The following is a 26,545-nucleotide window of genomic DNA, read 5'->3' on the forward strand; positions in this document are numbered from 1 at the left end:
TTCTTAACAAACATTTTAGTTGAATATAACGTTTGCCATTGCTGGATCAGTCTCCAATTACACTTCTGAACATCTTAAATGCCTCTTCCAACTTGACAATATCAATACATGATCTTTTAAGACCCCTTACTGAAAATTGGTCTAACTTGTGGATAAAGACCGACTGCCTTACTAAGAAGGCCTTGTTAGAGTTTTAGAGTTGGCAGGTCTGTAAAAGTACTTTCTGAGGAGTCATAATGGGCAAATGGTTAATAGTTATGGCAACCTGTACTATGTACATGTTAATTATGTAAGAGTTCAAATTAGGAGTATGGGTTATTCATACGATTGAAATTTTAACTGATCCCTTGTCAAACAGGTGGTATGTTTGTGCCTTACCAACCAATCTTTGTGCTTTGCCAAAAAATTCAAGACATGTCTTTATGATAAGTTATGGGTAGGAAAAGGCATTTAATTTGATGACAACATTTTTAATGCAAATTTCTTTTCTAATTCATGGGAGGTCAATTATAGATGACAATTTGCCATATCAAGATTGTTTTGCAGTTTATTGAGGCTCCTAAAGTTTCAACACTAAACAATACTAAGAAATGTTTATAAAATAATTATTTAACGAAACACTGGATAGGAAAATGTGTTTAGTGCCCAAATGAGATCTATCAGCATCTGTATTAGCAAACTGTAGATAGATACTGAAGTTGTCAGTAATATAAAATCCATGCCATATTTTGAGATCTGACTACAACATTTCTGAAATACTACTTACTAGACATCTAGAATCAGTTTTATTTGAATATTTTAATTCTATTTTATCTGTATCAGAGCTTATGTTCCAAGAGTATTATGGAATTAATCATGATTTTTTAAAATTTTGCTGTTGATTATATCACACATAAATAGTATTATTTACTGAGAAAAAAATAATTTCAGTACACATTAGACAACAAAAATCAAATCATATCATATCAAGGAATTTCTAATTAGGCAACCACAAAATTCTGTCTGACAACCCATTTTTTTAGAATGGTTGTTATTTGGGCAATTATGCTTTAGAAAAAAAGGTCACCACAGAATGTTTAACATCAAAACATGTTACGACTTTATGAAACATATCCATGCTATCAGGAGATGAAATTTGTTTCATGTATTTTCCAAAGAATCCAAAATATTGATATTCCATCCCATGGGTAATAATAAGGTCCACTGCAGCTCTTAGAGCGGGCACTTACTGCTGATGACTGATATGTCTCTTCTCCATTCATCATCTCTGAGGTACCAAAATTTCAGCATCATCATACAGGCAACATATACAAGCATCATTTTTCAGTTACCGATATATTTTATCTTATCAAAATATCAGATAAGCTTAACTTTTGTGATCACCTTTTTGATGCAACATCCCTTGAAAAAGAAATCATTTGATACAAAACTGGTTTCCTCCCAAACCAATGTTTTTCCCCCTATTGCAACCATTTAAGAAGGCTGCAAAATTGGGCTCTTGACCTTAAGTTTTAATATCAAATTGTTCATCAGCTGCAATGTCCCATGCTATCAGAATCTCCTCATCTGTTTCCGGAATTTCTCAAAGTGAAAATCATCTGTTGCCTTTTCATCTGGTTGAACTGTAACAGGCCTTTCTTCTGTATAAAAAGAAGCAAATTATGCAATAAAAAAACCCATCCTGACAACTTTAGGCTATGCTTTGATAATAAAATTAAAAAGAAACATAACATCCATTGAAACTTGGCCAGCTTTCCTCTCCATTAGCTGCACAACCACAAATTCCAATAACTAATAAAAACGTTTTTCAGCTTTACTTTTGTTGTGAAGTTCCTTCTTACTTCATCATTCTGATATAACAGAGCCACTGTAGTAAAACAATTTTATCAAATTTTCATGCATTCTGTATAAATGTTTCTCATGATTGTATATGTAAAGAGAACCAAAGTGTCTAAACAGACTTATCTACATGTATGACAGAAATTAATTATGCTGATTATCTGACAGTACACTAATAATTTTCCATCTTTTATTAAACTTTAACTCTATACTACTCTTAGCTTACTATAAAATTTGAAGTACTGTGGTATATATATATATATATATATATATATATATATATATATATATATATATATATATATATAAGTTAAAATTGTGTAGATATCAAACAACCCTTCAGTTTCCTTAATTTTGCTAACAGTATCTATCAAAATAAGTAAAGAAGAAAATGTACCTTTTGGTTTTCCTCTCTTGCCTTTTTGCTCTGAGTGTTTTGAATTTGCCTTACTCTTAAGTATTGGTGCTGTATCTTCTATATTAACTGCAATATACAAAAGTTGTTTTTCAGAGACATTTGAATTATCAAATGTTCATTTAGAGGTTTTTAAGTACAATGAAAATACAGTTTTACTGCCTGATATATGAAATTCACTGGATTTTCAAAACCATACTGTCATTATTATTCAAGAACTGAACTCAGTATTTTACAACATTCATAATGTTATGAAGTTTGAAACTCAATTATACATTTTGCATGAGGAAAAGTCAAGAAACCTGAAACTCAATTACACACTGCATGAGGGAACGGTCATGAAGCTTGAAAACCGCTTAAACAATACAAGCAGGGAGTCCCAAAGCATGAAAATCAATTACAAACTACATGAAAGGGGAAATCACAAAGCTGGAAAATTAATTACACAGTGCATGAAGGGGAAGACACCAAGTTTGAAATTTAAATACACACTGCATGAAGGGGAAGTCATAAAACTGGAAAATTAACGACACACTGCATGAAGGGGAAGTCACCAAGCTGGAAAATTAATTACACACTGCATGAAGGGGAAGTCACCAAGCTGGAAAATTAATTACACACTGCATGAAGGGGAAGTCACAAAGCTTGAAAATTAATTACACACTGCATGAAGGGGAAGTCACAAGGCTTGAAAATCATTTACACACTGCATGAGAGGGCATAAGAAAGTGAAGTATATTCATGTATATTGCATAATCGATCTTCAAACTTCATGAACTTTGTAAAATTAAAAAGTTCATTTCTAACAAATATTTACAAAGAACAGCATATGAAATGATATCCTATAGCCACATATTCCTAACATTTAACATCATTAAAAATTTCAACTTGCTGAAGATCACATATTTCTCTCTTTCTGAACATCATTAAAAAACACTGTCTGACGAGTAAACTTTTCCATTATATTACTTTTTATTAAAATTATAACTCTAATGCAAAGCAGGCAGATAATGCAGATGATTTATCAGGGATTGTAAATTTATGATCATCCATAAAGATTTTGTAAACACAGATCGTCTAATTGGTTTTGATTAAAAATAATGTTGCTCCTTTCAGATGTTAGTATCCAGGTCTATCATTTTCACTATTCAACACCAGAATGATGTCATCATTAATCATAATGATGTAAGATGTCTGATATCTCCAGTAGTTTCTACCATTATGTTAGAAAGCTTATATGATGTCACAAGACTAACATAGCAATGCACTGACTACATCCCAAATTAATGGGTGAATATGAAATTCTCAAAAGCAGTCATCCTTACTTGAACAGGCAATTATATACATTGCCTAAGGATCAACAAATCCATATGTAAGAACTTTTGGCTCTTTGTTCACATCATGCTGTTCATTTTGGCAAGTATTTTATGTTTATGCTATTATAAGTTATCTATTCTGCATAACAAAATCAGAAAAAGTGGAGTGATTTACATAACGATTTATATATTCTAATTATTCACTATAAACTGTCACACTGCAGACATCATAGCGATATGACTGAAAAATTGTTAAAGCTACATTACAAATTCAAATCACACACTCATATATTCTAATTATATGAGCCATAATCCATTGTGTGCTTGTCATAAGGATATGGTAAATGTTTATCATTACATACTTATTTGTAAATTCTATACCGAATAACATTCAAAATTGGTTCCCAGTCTATATCATCTCTATATACCAGCGACTACAACTATTCTGTTATATGAATCATCTGATTTTACTGCAAATGTTATGATTCGCTTATTTGATTTATAAAAAATTTGATTTCTCTACTCAATTTATTTTCATATTGATAAAAAATGACCTAATGTTCTTTTTTGACAACTGATTGTCTTGTGTATTCATTATGGTGTATGTTGTTGTTGGGTTTAACTCCATTTTTCAGCACACAATAGGCTATGCATGGCGGCCAGTATTAATGGTGGATCAAGAATATGGAAAACCCAGGGAAGAACCATGAGAAGCTACTGGCAAGTTTTCTCACATAATCACATTGGCTGAATCCCAGACTCGAACACATGCGGACAGAGGTGAGATGGCAGTGTTATGGTGTATGCATTCTTGTCTAATTCCAACACATCATAGTAGTACAGACAGTTGCCATAGGAACAGATGTATCAGGACTTCCATTGAAAACAAGTAATTATGAAGTTTAACCTTTAAACATGCAAATACTGGCATCTAAGATCAAGTTCACCACCTTAAATATATATTTTATTCACAAAACTATTTACCAAAGGAATGCTAAAAATACTGTGTTTGCCATATATGTTAAGACACCATACATTAATGTCTAAAGTAATTTTCTGTGAACTATGTATTCTGAAACAGGTCTTTGTTTTTGAGTTGCAAGTTTTGAGACATTTGTTTCAACCAAAATATCGTTGCTGAGCTGGTAAAATGAATAATAAAGGTATCAATTATAGGATTTTTAAAAAAAATCATTTGGAATTCGCATCTCTAAAAATGCACTCAAACTTACATTTTGCATAGAGACAATGGTTTTGCACTGCATTTATATATTTTATTAAGGAATTCACTGCGCAAAATTAATATCTATGTTTATTTAGATTTTAATTATTTAAAATGTTCAATTTTATATTACCTACCACAGAGTGGTGTGTCCATTAATGTTGTTTACTAGTTATTATATTGTTTCCATTTTTGTGCAAGTCCAAACAACTCATATTTGTATCATAGTTTGTGGAAGGGACCAGCCATGCTTGGTCACTTCTTTATCATCTGGGTACAATATGCCTTGCAAAATGTACGTACAATATGCCTCACAAAATATTTGTACAGTATGCTTTAAAACATGTAAGTACAACAATAATCCTTGCAACATGCATATACAATATGCCTAATAAAATATAGGTACAACATGCTTTACAACATATAGGACAATATGCCTTACATCTATTGTGCTGCACAAAATTAACAGCCATGTTTGTTGGAACAAATACAGAAATGTCATCTTTCTTCTTTAACCTCTCTTCGATCAACCTCTGTTTTGCTTCTTCTGTAGTTTCAATGTTCTTTATCTTTTCTCTGCAAATGAATACATAACACATTCTCAAAAGTATGAAGATATTTTGGTAAAGACTAGAAAGGTGTTAACAGAAAAAACATCCATTCTGTACTGACCCACTTTTGCTGTACTCATCATGATGAACCCACACACCAAGTTACATGAGTTTGCAGGTAACAAAGATAATGACCTAAGAGCAAACTTTAAACAAAGTTCATGAATATAAAATACAGGTCACCATGACCAACATTCAATTGGATGGTGTTCTACTCACCAAGATTTAAAGGCAAGCATTTATACACTAAGACAGAGATTAGGATGGATGTGAAGATTGAACAGTTTGACATATGAAACTTCTATGTTTCTGTCAAGGCATAACAAACCTACTATCTCCAGGAATTCAAGACAATGTTTTTTTTACTACATTATCTTGTAACCCTTTCTGATATTTTTGAGTGTTAAGATTTTCAAAATAGCCACCTTGGCAGCCATACTGGATGTTAAGATCTTTATTAGGGTGAAAACCCTATGTTGATATGATCATAAATTCATATGACTAATGACCAGATTGCCAATATGTTCATTATGGCAGTGATATTTGAGGTGAGATCATCACCACTTTCGTTCAGGGTTCACTAAGTATCATCATGTATCTCCTGGTGTAGATACTGTTGATGTGACTCTCCATTTGGGAGTAGAAATAGTAAGATTTTCAAGATGTCCACCATGATGACCATACTGGATTTCAGACCACTACCATTTCATTTAGGACCATGTTGACATCATAAGAAGGAGTATCACTTACAAGATTTTCAAGATGACAGTTACGGTGGCCATATTAGATGTCCAGGCAGAACTATTTTCATTTAGTACCAACTTGACACCATAAAAAGTCATTTGATGAAAACCTCAAGTCTGCATGACTGCCTGTTCAGAAAAAGTGACAAAAAGATTTTCAAGATGGCCTCTGTGGTGGCAATATTGGACATCCAAGCACAACCATTTTTATTTAGCACCAACTAAATATCATACAAATTCTGGGGAGAAAAAAACTCCGTCAACATTACTTTCTTTTCTGGAAGTTGTTGTTGTTGTTGTGGGGTTTAACGCCATTTTTCAGCACACGATAGGCTATACATGGCGGCCAGTATTAATGGTGGAGGAAGAACCCAAGAAAACCCCGGAAAGAACCACCGACCCACGAGAAGCTACTGGCAAGCTTTCTCACATACCCACATTGGCTGAATCCTAGACTCGAACCGCCGCAGACAGAGGTGAGATGGCAGTGATCCGTAACGAAGAGCGCTTTAGACCACTCGGCCACTCGGGGCCCCCTTTTCTGGAAGAGTAGCAATTACAAGATTTTCAAGATGGCTGCTGTGGTGGCCATAATGGATGTCAGATTGGTACCATTTTCATTTAGGACAAACAAAACCTTATAAGCAGTCTTTTCGTCAGACCCCATGTTGACATGTGTGTCCATTCAGGAGGCATAGCAACTACAAGATTTTCAAGATGGTAATTGTAGTGACCATTCTGGAAGTCTGAGCAATACTGTTTTCAATTTTGACTAACTAGACCTTGGGATGAATGTGTGTGTGTAAAGTTTCATGGCAATCCTCCAAGTAGTTGAGGAGAAGAAGCCATAGCAGCTGGATGACATATGAAGGACAATAGGCATTCCTGTAAACTCTTATGGTCTATGACATGTAGAGCACAAAGTTGAAATATTTCCATTTTTACTTTACCTGTAGTACAAACTGTGGATTCTTCACATGTTATGAAATTACACAATGAATCTCTTAATGAAACCTGAGAAATATTTGGTTCTGAAGTTCTTAATCAGAATGAGCCATGCTAGGTCGACTGTAATCATTTAGTGTAGTGACGTGTGTATCTCATTTTACATACATACATACATACTTTTAAATACAATGTAGTTATCTGCAGCATCCAGAAATATGTAATAGAAAGTTTAGTAATGAAGAAAGATTTTTTTCTTCTTGGCTAGCGTGTAATTTTACACTTTATGCAGGAAAGTCCAAGTGAATATTGAGAACAGAACTTCAAAAGGTTTGCAGAACGCACTGTGAATACTTGCCAATGTAATCACATAATCAGTTATAAATTTAATACATTATCTAAGCAAAACTAGACTAAGTTCATTCATTGAAAGCCCCTATATGAATGAGTGTGCAAACTACAATACTATCATATCATTTTAAGCAAATGAATGTTGTATGTGGTTTTTTTAAAAATATATGCCATGATAAATAAATAGTAATAAGCTTCATTGAAAATTGTTATGAACATCAACCACTATTAACATATAAATGGGTAAGAAAAGAAAGTATGAAAGAAAAGTAAATATTCAGTATTTGACTTTCTCTGAGAATACTTACCCATCACATTAACATCAAGAAATAAACTATGCAACCTCTCAAATCCAGCAATCCAAAAAAGACAAAGATTTTTTTTTCCTCCCATCTATATAACATATAACCAAAGGGAACAAACTCTTACCTATGACCTCACATTACCATTACCCGGTGCCAATCCATCAACTGGATGTATACCAGTTTAAGATGAGCAATACATCGATAAGGATGCTTGCTTTGAAGGGAGGTGTGGTACAGTTGAATAGCAATAGAAGTATTCTTGGAGAAACAATTTAGTACTTTTTGCACTGAATACATTCATCGATCTGATAATGCTGGAGAGTAGGTAACTGGATGCATAAATGCCCATCCCTTTATCATAGACATCCTTCAAACAAATAATAGTTGGATTCTCAGAAAAAATGCTCTCCTAATGTGGACAGCATGACTGACAGTCACATAACCTAAGACAACATTACATGGATAAGATGAGAATAAAGACTTTTCCTTACAGAGAAAAAATTCAGGATGTCTATAACAAAAGTGCCAAATCCTACATCTAAACAGGAATTTATGCTGATGTCAATGTAACCTGGTAGTTTTATGTGCTGCAACTACTAGACCCACTACATACAGTTCTTGGCTATGAAGCTAGATCGTGTAGATAACTTGAGAAGGTTGACAATGGTGCAGGTGATAAAGCAAGCTGGAGAGGCATTTCTTATGTCCCTGCATCCATACCACCTCTATTCTACTTCTGCACATTAATGGCATACCAAAGGATATCAAAAGGACAACCAAGCGATGATGTGGCTTCAATGAAGATGAGCAAAGACTGGGATCTTGTCTCACTATATCAAAAGTTTTTGAAGTCTTAGAATCTTCTGCAGCCAACATTCCTGTCCACAACAGAGTTGTCATGTTAACTGCTGCTGTGTTTTTGTCCAAGGTCAGTAATTCGATACTAAATGATGCTGGTCAGGGCCGTTGTAAGGGGTGGGTGATAAGCATCAAGCCTGGTGGGAGGAGAGCATATTTCACAGAACATGATATTTTATTCTCTATTTTACTTAAATACACATGTTTAGTCATTGTTTTCATGACTATTCATTGATTTATAAAAAAAAGTTTGCTATTTGTTTTCCATGGGTGGGGGTTACCGAAGGGGATGATAGGGTGGGGCAACATTTTGTGAACTTACTCTATACCCAAGTCCACTTCTGGAATTCCTGAGAGCATTTGGTTAGACAACATGTCTTCTGTCTTCTTGGTTGTTGATGCTGCTGCCTTTAGATTTTCAGGTAATTCATATAATGCATTCTCTCTCTTTGTATCTCTGACAATATAAAGAAAAAAATATATTCTCTGTTATGTACAACTGTAATATCTACAAGTCAAGACAAGGTAAGCAATTTCAGCAGACAAATTCACTTTTGTTTGCACATGATCTGTATTGTCTACCTTGATTCCATGCAAAAGTGTATGAATTCTAATCAAATTAATGCAAGTGAAATATTACCAGTAAAATTGTTTGAGTAAACGAATGGAATATTTGGACAAACATGGCTTGCGAGGGACTGGTGTTGTACTGGAGAAACAAAATTTGTAGGAATTCACAGGCCTGTTTCTTTCTTAACTGTATATTAACTGCTGGGTGATATTTTTGTGAAACTCCAACATACCAGATTTGGTCAGAAAATTATATTCTTCTATGTCTGAATACACAAACCAATTACAGTACAAAATCTTGCCCATGGCATTTGACCTTGAATTTGATATCATGGACAGATATCTCGGCAACAGTTTTGCATGTTAAATTGACAACATTTTAATTTAGGACTACCTACATGTCAAAAATGTATTTTCATTACGTCCCCAAGCTGATATAACCAGGAGGACTAGCAATAATTTTCAAGATGGCATCCATGGTAGCTCCACTGGATGTCAGATTGGTACCATTATCGTCTACAAGTCATACTATGTCTTACATTGAAAACCCAATGCTGATATGATCATCCATTCAGGAGTAGCGATAACAAGGTTTTCAAAATGGTCACCATGGTGGCCATAATTGATATTTTAGGGACAGCATTTTCAAAGAGGACCAACTTGACCTTAGGATAAAGCTCTATGCCAAGTTACAAAACTTTCCTTCAAGTATTTTAGAATATGTGATAATGAAAAAATGCGAATGGATTACTGGTATTCAATGGCTCATCACATAAGCACTTCTGGTCTTTGACCAGTATTAACTAATAAATTTTTAAAAAATATATGGTAGTAAGAGTATCTTAAATGTTACATCAAACACCATACAAAATAGGTATGCAGGTATTGGCTGTAAAAAATTGACTCAGGAAAGCACTGAATGATGTGTCACTGTGACCCTGACTTTGAACTTTTAAGTTCTGTCTACTTCTTCCAAAACAGAGTTTTTAGAACTATTCTACTTCTTCCAAAGCACAGTATTTTGAGAAATTTTCATATTTAATTAGAATTATTTTCTGAGCCATTACTGTTTTTCCATTGGTGCTTTCAATTTTTCTTAAATATTTAGCTAGTTTTTCACAATTTTCTACTCTAGATCAGACCATAGCCACTTCCATTTTTTGTCGTAATTTGTTTTAATGTTTCATCTTTCACCTGTGACTCTATCAAAAAACCTCATGATTTCCCTCATTAATACTCCCACAAAATTCCACAGTTCTCAGCTAAATCGCTCAATGTATCTATTCATTCCTCTTTACTCATTACATGAAGAGCTTTAAACCAGAGGAACGGTGAGCAATTTGCTCATGCAATATGCCACCAGCTGTTGCATCTCACCATCACCTCAAAATATTGATGTGTCTATAGTAAACAAGAGTCCCTTGAAGGGAAAGATGCTTGACCGGCCCAAAGAATTTATATGAATCCAATATAAAACTTTCTTCATTTTAATTCTGAATCCTGAAAACATCTCTGATATTTCTGAGAAACTCAAACATACCAAATTTGGTTTATACAAGATACCTGTAAGTGCAGGACACTATTTGTTGTAATGTCAACTGACCTTGAACACAATAGCATGGATATAAAATCCTTAAATTTGTTATGGACAATGTCAAGATATACCTACATGCCAAGTTTGGGCAAATCTATTAATATTTTTTAAAGGAACAATAAAAACCCCAACTTTTCTTCAAACTACTATGATGGATAGAATTAGTTATTGTTTTCCCAATTTATAGGATGGAGAAAATTAGTTCAATTTTACTTACAAACCAGAGCAAAGAGTATTTGTTTGAGCTATTTTGGAGCTGATATTTTTTCCAAACAAATCCCAGCCCACTGGAAAATTTCAATGGTCAGCCCCAAATTAGTGCAAAATGAATATCGAAACTTGCATTATCTTCAAACACCCTCCAATGAACTATCGACAGCAGCTAAGTTAGCAAACCACAAATAAATACTTTATTCTACAATTATGTGGATGTTAAGGAAATCTCTTTTATTGTCCTAGCTTGAATTTTCAGTCATTATTTTTATGGACTTATAAAGGTAGATAACTCATTCCCCAAATCATAACACTGTATTCATGGTTGGCAGATATAAAAAGGGTAAATAAACATGTAAAAAAATGAACTATCATAGCCTAAAACTGCTTCATGCAGAGTATGAATATGTTTAATACATTTGTTTAAATGCAAACTTTAAACAAAAGCAACACCCACCCTAACTGCTGATGCTCTCACTGCTGCTTTTCTGTGTTAATGTCTTGCTGCCACAAATGAAAAGCTTTACAATAAAACTGTGAATGTGTATATTTTCATGGGTATCAACCTCAAAAGTTACAGAAAATGATATTTTTGTCAGCACCTATAATCACAGAGCAGAGATGGTTCCTACTGTTTCAACCGAAGTATAACATTTGGCGTTTCTTTCAATTTGTGATTAGCAGCAGTCTTGAAATCCAGGAAAATCGGAACCTGATGAAAAATAATGAATTCACAGTAATCTGCTGATTTTACCTATCTGGAAATGATTAAAGAGCTTTGTATTTCTATTGAAAATTTAATGTAGCAGCAGGATATTACCGAAAGATGAAATCATTTAAAGGAGATATAAAAAGTTAAAACAAAAAGAAAACATTGTTATACTTAATTAATCAATTAACAAGTGTAAATGGTTCGTTTACAAAATAGTTCCAAATACAGTATTCTATCTTTACGCACACATGTTGTGCACATACATGCAACATGAAGGTGTTCAGTATCACAAAATACTGCATGATTCTGACAATGTAAAGTTAATGGAGACAAAAATGAGCAAATAATAAACTTAACTATCCGTCATTCTTGGTTCTGGATTGCTGTTGCCTCAGTTTTAGTGTTATCCTTCCATAATTCACTAGTTTTCTCTCTCTAACAATTCATTTCTAAAAATGTATTTTTTTTATTAAGAATGCTTTACTAAGAATTTCACCCAACAATAACATTTGACACCACTGCAGTTTTAAAAAAAAATGTATTAATTGACAGTAGGCAGACTTGCTCCCTTGAGAACAAATTCCTAATTAATGAGAATTTCTGGTCAAGTCTGATAGTATAGTTTTATTTATCAGGTCCCCAAACATGTACTGGAAGGTGAGAACAAAAGTTTAATTATTATCGCTAAAAAAAAGTTTAGATGTCATTGCTAACATAATGTTTTCTTTTAAATTAGGGCCAAGGCTACATATACCTTGTTTGAAATGTTTTTTATGTGTTGACGCTGCAAACAATGCAGTTAAAAAACACATAGCATTATGATTGATGTAATGCACAAAACACAGACCCTAGAACAAACATTAACTAGAAGATTTTGTCAAGTCAAGGAGATAGTATTTCATACCTCTTTTGTCTTGTGCTTTGTAGCTATAAAGGGTTCAAAGAATTGAGAAAACATAATGAATGTACAACAGCATGGGTTAGTTCACTGTCTGATATATCAAGTTAGCCAAATGTCATTTCAGCTGATATACTGGTCATGGCTAGAAAATATGGCCATTTTAGAAACAGCTGCTTTATTCTCTTAAAGATTAAAAAAACAATAATACAGACTTTTTCTCATCATCCTTTGCAGTTGTTCTCCCCTTCTTCTTAGCTAGCTGCTCCTCAACATAACGCAACCTAAAAATTGCAAGCATAATTAAAGTAATCATAAAGAAGTATTGATATTAATATAAAATCAATATACAAGTAAGTATTGATATTAATATAAAATTCATTAAAGAAAATATAACACTGCAAAAACATTTGAATATGTAAGAAGTCTGAAGTAAAAATATTGTCTAAATTCTTTTAAATATTGATACCTTTACATATTAAATTTTACTCTGAAAATATGACATATTTTGCCGATAAAAGCAAACTTTATATTCATGGTTATCTTGAATAGAAAATAAAAGACTGATCATACTGAATATTATTATACTGACATGAAACTAATGTGTAAGAAAAGTCTAATAAGAAAGTCTTATGAACTGAATAATTTCTATATTTTTAAACCTTAGTAAAACTAAAGATTGTTCCAAGAGTTTCATAAATTTTGTTTCAAATGTGTAAAAGATAAGATTTTATTTTTATCACCCCAATGTGTGAACGCAGGATTCATAAAAATTACAGTTATTACTGGTCTATACTAGGATGTGTGGTTGCAGAATTCATACAAATTTTCAATCTTACAGACTCATTCTACAATGTGTGATGGCAGAATTCATGTAAATTCCAAGTCTTACAGGATTTCTTCTGGGATGCATAAAAGCAGGATTCACACTAATTTCTAAAGTGCAACACAAAAAACTTAAATAAATGCATGAAAATCACATGTTTTAAAGCACAACAATTATTTTTTCACTTAAACCAACCTATAATCTTAAAGCTGCACAGTTTTCAAAATGGGGTAATTTCACTATACATTTTCAGTTTTAGAACAGACCCTGTGCTAGATATGGAGCAATATTCCCTCAAAGGGTCTGATGCTCTACTGTCCGAAAAGAATTTCCAGTAATTCAGGGTAAAGACCCTTTTGTCAGTTCAACTGCATGTTGAAACCATTTCTAGCATTTTCAGCATTAAGAGTTTCAAATTAGTCGCTGCAGCAGTCATACAAATTAGAACTATTTTCACTGAAGGCAAACCAGACACCATTAGAAGACCTGATGATGAAAATACCTATGTCCATATGAACATCCTTTCTAAAGAAATCGGGACAATGTTTTAAATATGTTCATTGTGACAGCAATATTTGAGGTTAAATAAGCACAACTTACATTCAGAACCAACTAGATATCATAACTAGTTTCCAATGCCAATATGACTTTCCATTTAGTAGGAGTAGTAATAACAAGATTTTGAATGTATCTGTCATGGTCGACATACTGGACATCAAATCAACACCATTTACATTAGTAACGATTAAATATAAGAAATCTTCTGGTGACAAACCAGTGTTGATAAGGAAAAACTGTGATAAGATCTTCAAGATGGCTGCTAGTGGCTATATTGAATATGAGATCAGGACAAATTATATTTCAGATCCAATAGATACAATAACAAGTCGTCTGATAACAACTCTATGCTGAAATGACTATCTGTTGTGGATTAGCAAGAACATGATGTTCAAGTTGGCTGCTGTGGTGGCCATATTAGATGTCACATCAGCACTCATCAGAAGTCTTTCAGCAAAAACCCAATGTTGATTTGACAATCCATTCAGGCAAGTAGCACTGACAAGATTTACAAGAAGCCATATTAGATATGTGGGTAGAACCATTTTCATATAGCATGAATAAAATATCATAAGAAATCTTCTAGTGAATACCCAATGTCAATATAAAGTTCCATTTAGTAGGAGTAGCCATAACAAGATTTTCACAACAAAAACAAATGGTACCAAATGGCTCAATGTTATAAAAATTTAGGAAAACTTTACAAATATAGACCTATATCACCTTCATCATAAAAATTTGAAATTCTCAACTTGAAAGAGCTCATCAGTCCCACATGTGCATTGTCCAGAGTAGTTATATTAAATTGTGAGAACCTGACAAACAACCATCTATAAAATGAGTTCAGTTTGATATCAGAAAGGTTCACCAATGATTAATTACTTGTGGACTTCTATATGCTGTGAGTTCATTTTGTTTTTATTGGTAAACACTTTCATCATTATTTCATTTCATGAATGTATAGCCTATCGTGTGCTGAAAAATGGCGTTAAACCCCACAACAACAACATTTCATGAATTGGTGAGGTTGTCATGTTGTTTCCACAGGATTATTATCCACTGGGTCATCAAATTTCTGGATTGTAGCAGCCATAACTTCTCCCCAAAATTTGGTACCCATAAAAAAATTAGGAATTGTAGTATTTGAAAAATTAAACAACTGTGTCTCAGCTGTGACCTACATAGTAATGAACTATTGTATCACATCTCATTTCCCTTTACCTGACTTGCAAAACTTTTGACACCAAGCTTCAACACTAAATCTTAAAGCTGACACCTTAAATCTAACATAAAACTTTAAAACTGAATCTTAAAGCTGACACCATTAATCTAACACAAAACATTAAAACTGAATCTTAAAGCTGACACCATTAATCTAACACAAAACATTAAAACTGAATTTTAAAGCTGACACCATTAATCTAACACAAAACATTAAAACTGAATTTTAAAGCTGACACCATTAATCTAACACAAAACATTAAAACTGAATCTTAAAGCAGACACCATTAATCTAACACAAAACATTAAAATTGAATCTTAAAGCTGACACCATTAATCTAACACAAAACATTAAAACTGAATCTTAAAGCTGACACCATTAATCTAACACAAAACATTAAAACTGAATCTTAAAGCGGACACCATTAATCTAACACAAAACATTAAAACTGAATCTTAAAGCTGACACCATTAATCTAACACAAAACATTAAAACTGAATCTTAAAGCTGACACCATTAATCTAACACAAAACATTAAAACTGAATCTTAAAGCGGACACCATTAATCTAACACAAAACATTAAAACTGAATCTTAAAGCGGACACCATTAATCTAACACAAAACATTAAAACTGAATCTTAAAGCTGACACCATTAATCTAACACAAAACATTAAAATTGAATCTTAAAGCGGACACCATTAATCTAACACAAAACATTAAAACTGAATCTTAAAGCTGACACCATTAATCTAACACAAAACATTAAAACAGAATCTTAAAGCGGACACCATTAATCTAACACAAAACATTAAAACTGAATCTTAAAGTTGACAATGATGACCACCACCACCACCAGAAAAGTGAAACCTAAGTCTCACAGGTGACACAACAAATAAAAACAACACACACAAACACACAGAGAAATATTACATTTCTGCATCCTCATCTCTCCTGTTTGTTTCTGCAGCAAATGCTGTTCCTATTGCCTCGTTCTCTTCTTCTGTCAGAGCTGCTCGGCTGAAATATTCAAATGTTTACAGGATTAATATCACATATGAATATTCATGAAAATTTGGAAAATGTGGTGTAAAAAGTGTTCACCTATAAATGTCATACTGCTTAAACTGACATTACAGGAACCCCTAACATACCAAGCTATGATTTACAGCATTACTATCCCAAAGTTTCAATTGAATACAACAAATATGGAAGACATGAGTTCAAAAAGCTTCACCACAGCACCTTAAAAATGCCTTCTCTTCCCTGTCAGGAAAGGGAAGTTATTGGAAAATAGGGAAGAGTGAGTGTAAAATGGTTAAAATTTGGAATGTTTATAAAATTGTCTTAATGATGTCATTTACTAAAGCTCTCAGTTAAATAATATAAAAATGAAAGGAGCAGTGAGTAATTTCTTATTTAAATATAATCCCTCCTCACCCACACTCCAGCCCATTGGCATCCCCATGTGGAGATGAGGCTATAGTTAAAAAGGAACACAACTCTTGTACAACCTGTGAGTACAATGATTCATTAAAATGCATATTTTCTGACCATAATCATATTTACTAAAACTCACAGCAATCCACTAAAAACTGCATGAGTAGCGGCATTCACAAAATTCTGTCACATATTGCATCCAGCTTCAAGTAAGAAAGAATAATTCTTATAAAAATCAAGGAAGCATAAAGATTTATCAACAGGTGAATCTTCAGATGATGACCACAATAAATACCCTGTTTCTGAGCAATCAGTAGAATACTATAATACAAGTTGTGTATACAAAATTCTGTCTTGCACTGCATTCAGTATTATGTACAATAACTAACATAAAGTGAGAAAGCAAAAAGAATTGTTGATATATGCATTGTCAGGTGAAGACCATATCATTTTATCTACTAAATTTTCTGGCAACCCCAAAAAACTGAGACTATTTGCTCTAATGAGATCGAGACATACAAGTAATTAAGACAGAAAGGGCAATAACTCTAACAGACACTGTGGGAGCCATGTGTTTTCATTAGGAATATCTTCAGGTGATGACCATAATATTTATCATTTAAAAAAATAATAAAAAATGGGCAGGCATAACTGCACTAATGAAAATGTGCCAGATGGACAGATGGATGGTTTGACACAATAACTGCTACACACCCTAACATCATTAAACTTTCCTATAGTCTGAATATACCTCCCTGTTTCTTTGTACCCCCCTACAGATTTAAAAAACAAAAAGCACAAATGAGATAAAAGATGCACAGAACTTAGTTCATTTCATGATTTATAATTTCAAAACTATGTCTTTTGGAGCCCTAACACCATTATCATCTGCATGTTTCATTCCAAATGCAAATTTTCAGTGTTAAAAGATGACATTGCTTGCCAGTCACTTCAGTTCCTAGACAAGTCCAGTTTCAGTGAAGATTTGTATGCATGACTACACATGTATGTACATTGAAGGAAAATACTAAGTCATATGCTTCCAATATTTACAATGTCGAATCAAGCAAAGGAAAAGAATGACTAAAAATTTGCCTTTTACGTGCATTTACGAAGCAGTCTAATTTTCTATGTTCATGTGTTCAAAGGGATATAACTTTAAACTCTCAACATTATGGAGATTTACGGAATTATTTGGTAGTTACCGAATAGGATGAACTATGTTACTCTGTTGCCTGAGGAAAACAGACTCGCCCATAGTGTACACAATATGGCATCATGTTAGTAAGCAATGTCCGTTAAGCATGAAAGATGCAGAGAATGCCAGTGTCAGGGCCACTCTGGTCAAAGTCAGGTATGAAATTATAAATCATTGAATGAATTGACTCAGTTCTGTGCACTTTTTATCACAATAAAGACTTCCGTTGTTGAAATCGGTAGTGGGTACAAACAAACGGGGAGGTATATTCAGACAATAACATATTTAAATTTTAGTATGATTCAACAAAATTGTTACATGGTTTTGATATTGCTAGAGATGATAACCTAAAAAATAGGTTACTATAAAAAATGGTGATATAGGTAAAAGTCTTTAAATGAATAAACTTGTTAATGTCATATTAGCAACCAGTCTATAAACTGCAACAAAATAATCTGTTCATGATTGGTTGACAAATTAATGGAATTTCACTGCCTTTTTCATGTTTCATGTATGAATTTTCAGCATTAATCTCACAATACTAAAACCTAACTGAAAACATGCATTCAACTGACACAAAACTTGATAAAAAGCATGAAATGCTATGTTTAATTTGTCAAACATTCCTCACTGAAACAAAATCAACTACTACTTGGTGTCACTGCCAGAAAAAGCAACACATATGTCTTGCCATTTTAAGACAAAAAAAATATTTTCTTCTTTCCCATGCTTGAGGGGCTATAAGGTAAACAGGGATTCCTACAGTTACTTCATCTATTTATGGAATGTGAGCAGAGAGTCAGACATAAGCCATACCCTTGACTGAAATTAAGAATCTAACAAGAGAGCTAACTTCATATTCTCTGTCAAAAAATATTTCAAGTTTTTTAATGTCTAAATAAAATTTGACGTGGTTAAAGAAGTCAGACATGTAAGACTCTACTGGTACAATAACAATAATGAAAATTCAATAAATTTCTCCAAAAAATAAATAATGCTGAAAAAACAAGAAAGAACACATAGATGGAATCATCAGAAATATCTGTACATTTTGTTTTCTATAATCCAAGGGGCTGAAACTAGTTATTGACACCTTACAAAGTATCACTTGCAATCTCAGAGTACATGGGAGCCCCGAGTGGCCGAGTGGTCTAAAGCGCTCTCCATTACAGATCACTGCCATCTCACCTATTTCTGCGTGGATTCAAGTCTAGGATAAGGCCAATGTGGGTATGTGAGAAAGCTTGCCAGTAGCTTCTTCTGAGTCAGTGGTTCTTCCTGGGGGTTTTCATGGGTTCTTCCTTCACCATTAATACTGGCCACCATGCATAGCCTATCATGTGCTGAAAAATGGCATTAAACCCACAACAACAACTCAGAGAACATAATGATCAGGTTACAAGGAGAACCTACTGACAGACAGAATAAACGGACAGATAAGAACAATCAAAATAAAATATGTACAAACATGTGAATATTAAAAACAGTATCATTTTTTTAGCTAAAAAGTAAAACTTTTATGACATCCTGGATTCTCATCTATGCTTAACTCCCTTGAAATGACAAAACGAGCATGACATTTATAAACAAGGAAATTAAATCAGCTGAAATGACACAACAAGCATGAAATTAAAACACTATGAAATTAACTCCCATGAAATGACACAACAAGCATGAAATTTGAAAACTATGAAATTAACTCTCTTGAAATGACATGAAATAAGTTTATGAAAAGTCTCAGTAACATTAAGTAATAAACACAGATTTATACTAAATGTAGCATATTTTTGGCAAGTTAAAACAACAATGATTTCTCTAATAAACTTAAAATGTTTATCTGCTACAAGCATGGAAACAAAGGGCAACATCAAGTTTGTAATTTCTCTTGGAAAACTGATCTTGTTGTCTACAGTAAATAAAAATCGAAATTTATAATTTCTTGCAAATTGAATTTACTTGATTTTGATCGTCTTCAAATCGACAAAGCCACCGGTCTTCATTTTGAATGGATCTTCAACAGTCTGTAATAAAATTGTAAGGAATACCAGAGTCATGTAAAGTGTACTCAACATACATGCATATACAAGAATGTGAATTTCAAAAGCAAAAGATATATGATTGTATATTGTAACTGCTGTATTCTGGACCAGATAAGATGCCCTTACAAGAGGTAACAGACTGTACAATAGTGCTCTAATCTTAAACTGTTCATTTAATAGCTGGTAAGAAGTAGGGATATATTTGGCAGCATCACATTGCCATGCTTACCACTAGACCATGCAAATGCTATCAAGGCTGATGAAAATCAAAGGTAATAATTTAATTTATGTATAATGACATCAGTGGAAAAATCATTTTGATAATTTGAGAATCCACCAATTTAATGACTTGCATAAAATACAAAATGTGTTTACCTTGTTACCTGTAAAAATCACACGCCACAAAAAGTGCCAACATTTTAATTCCTATAAAACTGAAACACAGTGTGTCGTGGTAATTTGGGTGCAAGGGTTAAGTATTTGTCATGACTGATCTGTCAAATGACGCCATTTAATGCTGTTCCAAAATAAATCATCTCAGAGTCAATTATTTGTTTATGAAGTTAAATCAACTCATGAGACACATAAAACAAGCAGTTACATATGTTCTATTAAATTCAATTGCTTTCATGTTACAGAGATCAAAAAGCTGTTCAAAGACAATAACAAATACTCAAAAGTATTCAACAATTTCTTTTTTCTAAATTCCTGCATACACGTACAGTATAAAAGTAAAGTGATAGATGTGTGTATATATATATATATATATATATATATATATATATATATATATATATATATAGAGAGAGAGAGAGAGAGAGAGAGAGAGAGAGAGAGAAAGAGAGAATTGAAACCAACAACACAGAGATACAATGAAATATATTTAATTTTGACCACAGATAAAATAAATTTAAAAACTAAAAATTTCAATCAAAATGTTAAGAACATTTCAAAGCTGTACAATGTCCACAATGAGGATGTTATAATTAACTGCTACCATAATGCCCAGTTGTTGATTAAATGGGCAATCACAGGCATTCATTTTACTGAGAAAGTATAAGTATACACATCTGAAATCATGCAAAGATCCTTAAAAAATAATAATAACATTAGTTTTCACCAAATCTGGACATGACATGTATTGTAAGAGCTGTGTCAAAAAATATGATCAATTTTAAGCCAATCTCGTTGGTTCCCAAGCATATCTGAACTTGTGAGAAAAGTACATTTGCTGACCTGATGTTATGTCTTGGATTCTTAAAAAGACCTGGCAGCAGTAGGAAAATAAGCTGACATTTTCTGCATGATTTTATAATATCCATAAACTACCCATTTACAAATGGCCTGATGTCACACAAAGTACATGTTCTTCTGTTGACTAGAATAATGAATGGATGTATGCTTGTCTTATCACAACAGTTGTCTGTGTAAGCAACCAAATGTGTACACAAGTTTTGGTCAGTCAAGATGTAAAAAAGTATAAATAGTTATAAACTTGTGAATGAGTTCAACTGACATGCTTTAAATTTAAAGAAAGATGGTTCAAGTGTCACATCTAACTTCAAAAGACTGAGGTTTCTCCAGCCCCTGTCCAAGTTGCATAAGAAGTTTCCATTTATATCCATGGGTAAATCACATCTGATTTCACTTTTAAATAACACTTTTAGCTAGTAGATCAAGAGCAATTTCATAATTCTTCTGAATGCATGTGACAACTCTCTGCTTTTATTTCCCAATACCAGAAAAAACATCCAGTTATATGGGCATATTGTATAACCATGATGTAGCATGTACCCCACTGTTCCCAGACCACTGAGCGATAAAGTATTAGTGGCTTTAACATCACATTTACATTAAAACACAACATGCTAATAATAACAACTTATCTGTAAGAATAAGAGAAAATTGATAAAAATGACCCAGCTTGCATTAATTGTATTAGATAATGTAATGCATGTATGGCTGGTTCCCCTAAATATATCAAATGTTAAAGAAAAATCTTTCTATTGATATTACATAGGACATGAACATTTACATGACATAATTTAACAATATTAAGCAGGTAAAACTGCAAAACTATCACGTGAAAATAATCTCTGAAGCTGATGATTATTCATCTGGAGTCTCTCATGCATTTCATAACCTTTAGTTAAAATGCAAAAAATGATGTCCTTTTACACCACCAACCAATTAATGATTAATTTTCATTTACGGAACTTAATGTTCAAAATATTAAGAACAATTGGTTCTTTCCTATCTCCATTATCAAACAATCACAACATCAGCTGAATATTAACAATGACATTGCAAAACCTGTAGAAAAATATTGTCTTTCTTTACATCTATTGCTGAAAGAAATGCCATTGATGCAATAAAGGACATTACAATTTTAATTACTGAAATTAGGAATAACAACCCAACAAACTCCAAAACAAGGATGTAAACAAATTATATCAACTGAAATCTTTCATGTTGATAATTATTCATTTGGAGTGCTCTAATGTGTTCACAAGCTCAAGTGTAAAACCCAGAATGGCATCCTGTTACACTTCAACCAATTACTCATTAGTTTTCATGCATCCATCTTAATGTTCAATATAGAAAGACTGTACTTTGGTTTAACTACAATGGTGGGATATACACACTTGGGGTATAGGCATTTCAGTTTCCAACTACGGATGTCCCAGACATTCAAAAATGGAAAAGGTAATGGAACCCATGTTATCATATCACTGTAATCAGGTAATGATACCAAATACCATCTTTTCAGGACTTGTAATACTCATCTGAACCAGTACATTATATATATGTTGGTCTTCCTTGCTACCCAATGATATCATGTTACATTCAAACTTTAGATTCCCCAAAAAGGTTCTTAAAGCCTAAAATTACTTAAGTAATAAAAATACAGAAAGACGTCAAATGTTCAATAATACTCCTATTTTATGATAATAAATATCAGATGTAAAATATAAAAAAATATACACACTCCATAAAGATAATAAATACCCCTTCAATTTCTTCTGTTTTGGTAATCTTTTTACCAAGTGCAAGTCCAACTGCATTCACTCCCTTGGGCCTTTCTCTTAACTTCTGAATCACTCTGATGTCTTCAAGCTTAGTTCTATAAAAATAATATATATATATATATATATATATATATATATATATATATATATATATATATATATATATATCAATCAGTAAAACGTCTTACTTTGTGATGGAAAATAAGCAATTTTACTTTACATGTATTGTTCTAATTAAATAAATATTCTTTTGAAAACTAAATATTGCTACCTTATTCTGACCTACTTAATTTTCTTATTTTTTTTACTTTGCTATGAATGATAAGAAATTATTTTTATAAAAAAACTTACTCCTGAAACATTTTTACTTTCATCATTAATTATCTGCACTTCCAAAGAAATGAGTTAAAAAAGTGGCTGTTAAGTCTTAAGTTCCAAACAGTGTATTCAAAAGACAGATGGTCTTCATACCCAATTATGAATCAACTTTTAAAGAATAGTTTTTATTATATATAATTTTATTATAATACCATAATTTTTCCCAGTTAGATTGTTTTAGGTTTCGTGAAGAAATCTTTCCCAAATTGTCATTTCCCCCATGATGTGTGTATGTGTCATTTGGATTGTTAACGTAGCTTTAACAATTTTTCAGTCATATCACTACAATGTCTGCAGTGTTACAGTTTATAGTGATGTCTAGCATGGACTCTCTAACCACTAGAGCAGTGTCATTTTCCCCTGTAAACCTCAATGTGCAATTGTTATTGCTCTACCAAATGTACAACAGTGTAACACACAGAAATAGATTCAATGAAGTGCACAAAACAAGTGGCACCAATCCGGTGGCCTAGTGGTTAGAGTGTCTGCCTCAAATGCGGGTGGTCGTGGGTTTCCCAGCCGAGTCATACCAAAGACTTACGAAACTGGTACTAACAGGTGCCTTGCTTGGCGCTCAGCATGAAGGCGTTACTGTTAGGGCTGGTTGGCCTGATGTCACAGGGCTGAGCAAATTTTTTTAAACCACTAGTCCAGGACAAGTGGTTTCAGAAAATTCACTACACCCACCTTTCTCTTCACTAGTCCCACTTTACTTTTCACTGGTCCCAAAATGGTAATCACTTGCCGAGATTTGAGGAGACGTATGTACTTAATCCATATAAGGCAAAAAAATGAAATAATATACAACATAATTATTTCTTAAAAGAATTTGTAAAAACATTGGTTGTTATACATTTGGCTTCTTCAGGTTCATGTATATATGTTTTAGCTCACGGATTTGAAAATATGTCCATGTATATGTCTACCACCTTCCAAGTCATATATTCAAGACAGGGATAACAAGCACACTCAGTATCCGTCTTACGTTTTATCCCTCCATTTTCAAACAAATTTACCTTCTCCAAATCGCCATTATTACATTCCTTGCAAAAATAATTTAGCAAACTCATTTTATCTGCAGATTAACTATCAGCTTGCTTGACAATTACTTCTAAAGTGATCATAAAATAAAATTTCTCTTTTAAATATGAACTGAAACACCTCATTAATTAGCGTAATTGTTTCGCTTCAAACACAATATCGCATGTGGAAGTTATTCATCTGTATAATCAATTATAAATTAAAGAATCATTACTGTCATTTAATCAATTCATAAAGGAAACCAACACTGACGTCGGTAAAGTAACTTTCATTAATTTCATTACACTGACTCGCTGGATTAAAATCATAGTGAGCCGCTGGTTATGATCTAGACTGAGTAAACTCATTGCAACAAAACTGCTTACAACACTGCTAATTCATCATACTGGCTTTCTTTTAACTTGCTTTGATTTGCCAATAATTTGGTCACTTAGCCCAATATGCAGTCAAGCGGTAACAGGATGTAAATGTATACACGAAGAGGAGTAGAATCAAGTATTCAGTACACCCGGAGGGTATGACTGGGCAAATAAAGGTAGATATAGTGATTAAAGCACGAAAATAAGGACTAGCCTGACTTTTTTTAAAAGCACTTGTCCCGGACTAGCAACCTGGAAAATTTTACTTGCCCGACTTCAAAAATGACTAGTCCTGGACGTCGGGCTATGGGATTTGCTCAGTCCTGTGTCAGGATAATGTGACTGGGTAGGACATAATGCTACATGTCTGAGGTATGATGCCCCAGTGCTAGACATCACTATAAACTGCCACAATGTAGACATCGTAGTGATATGACTGAATTTTTTTAAAGCTACGTTAAAAATCCAAATGATACAGACACACACACAAACAAGTGACATAACACATTAACTTTCCAACGAGAGTGTCTGATTGCAGGTACACCAAGAAGAGTATGGGGGAATACAGTGAAATTTTATATGAATGCAATAATGAAATGTTTCAAATGAAATGAAGGGTATCAGTCTGAATGGAGTATATTCCTGTAAAGGCGAAAGTATGTGTGAAATTTACGTCAAAACCGATGACTCCAGGATATCATAGAAATGAAGAAGCTCAGTGGAATAATATCGGGTTGCAAGTCGTACAAAGATATACCATGCTCAGTCGTTCGTTGATTAAGTAATGGACAAACCAATTACAGTGAATGTGTAAACAACAATTTTATAAGGAAAATAGAAAGAAAGAAAATAAGGTTGATTTCTCAGTATACACCGAAAATGCGTTACTGTCGTCGACAGTGTCGAAATATTTGTAAGCGAAGGAAACGGTTCGACAAAAAATCACGAAGCAATAGTTATCTGGTCCAATAAATATGTCATAAAAATATATGTATTTTGAAGTATATTAAATTGGGCCTAACACAACAGTATCATCTTCAGAATCGTCGTCCTCGTCTGAAGAAGGTTTCCTTTTACGGAAATGTTTAGATTTTCTTTCCGTGAACTCTGCCATGGCTGTTGTTGCAATCGGAATGTCTTGGGCAATTTCTCAGCTAGGAACCCTGACCTCAAATGATGCCCGGCACACATCATGTAAGGCCAGAATACTAGGCCAGTCTCCCTGGATCGTCGGTTAAAAATTAGTGCCTTAACCGACGACCCAGGGTACCCGGATGGTCATCTTCGCTAGCCAAACTCTGTCAAGATAGGATTAACATATCGGAATCTTGGCTTGCGAAGAAGCCGGATGATAATCTGCAATCCCATAATGTCTCACAGGACATTCGCATATACCTCTGCTATTTGGCAAGGTCAGTAGTATTTCTCACCCACGCGACAAAGAAATCTGTTTTTCTAACCTTACTTTTCCTACCTCAGTCTAGTCATCTGAGACCAGTCGTCTCAGCCAAGGTGTCCACGCGTTCAGCACTACTTTAACAAAAAAGAAACCCTTGTTTTGTTCTGTGCCTGACATAGTTGTTCTAAAATCAAACAACGACAACATATATATATATATATATATATATATATATATATATATATATATATATATATAAAACATGGTAACTTAAGGTAAATCCATCATTGAGAACACACCATACAAAAACATTTCGAGAGAGACAAAGACACACGCATACGATGTCGAACTTTTTGGTATTATGCTTGTTCCTTCCTCACAGCATGGTCAATTTTTTATGTGCAGGCCTAGCTCAATACATTTTAAGGTCAGCCTCATTAAATGTAGCTAAATACTTCGTGTGAA

General features: G+C 33.3%; 1 protein-coding gene across 1 annotated transcript; it reads right to left on the bottom strand.

Moving 5' to 3' along the window:
- Nucleotides 1–529: 529 nt before the first annotated feature.
- Nucleotides 530–26,024, bottom strand: LOC149803396 (splicing factor C9orf78 homolog). The gene is made up of 9 exons (XM_089953100.1): nucleotides 25,704–26,024; nucleotides 22,884–22,998; nucleotides 19,792–19,856; nucleotides 16,131–16,217; nucleotides 12,808–12,876; nucleotides 8,928–9,062; nucleotides 5,235–5,368; nucleotides 2,237–2,323; nucleotides 530–1,640 (listed from the first exon to the last, which is right to left on the bottom strand). The coding sequence occupies exons 1-9, from the start codon at nucleotides 25,793–25,795 to the stop codon at nucleotides 1,552–1,554; spliced, it is 873 nt and encodes a 290-aa protein (XP_089809226.1). The 5' UTR covers nucleotides 25,796–26,024; the 3' UTR covers nucleotides 530–1,551.
- Nucleotides 26,025–26,545: the final 521 nt, after the last annotated feature.

Source organism: Sinohyriopsis cumingii, chromosome 3, assembly GCF_028554795.1.
Source record: "Sinohyriopsis cumingii isolate HCF-2022 chromosome 3, ASM2855479v2, whole genome shotgun sequence".
In the NCBI taxonomy this organism is placed as follows: Eukaryota; Metazoa; Mollusca; class Bivalvia; order Unionida; family Unionidae; genus Sinohyriopsis; species Sinohyriopsis cumingii.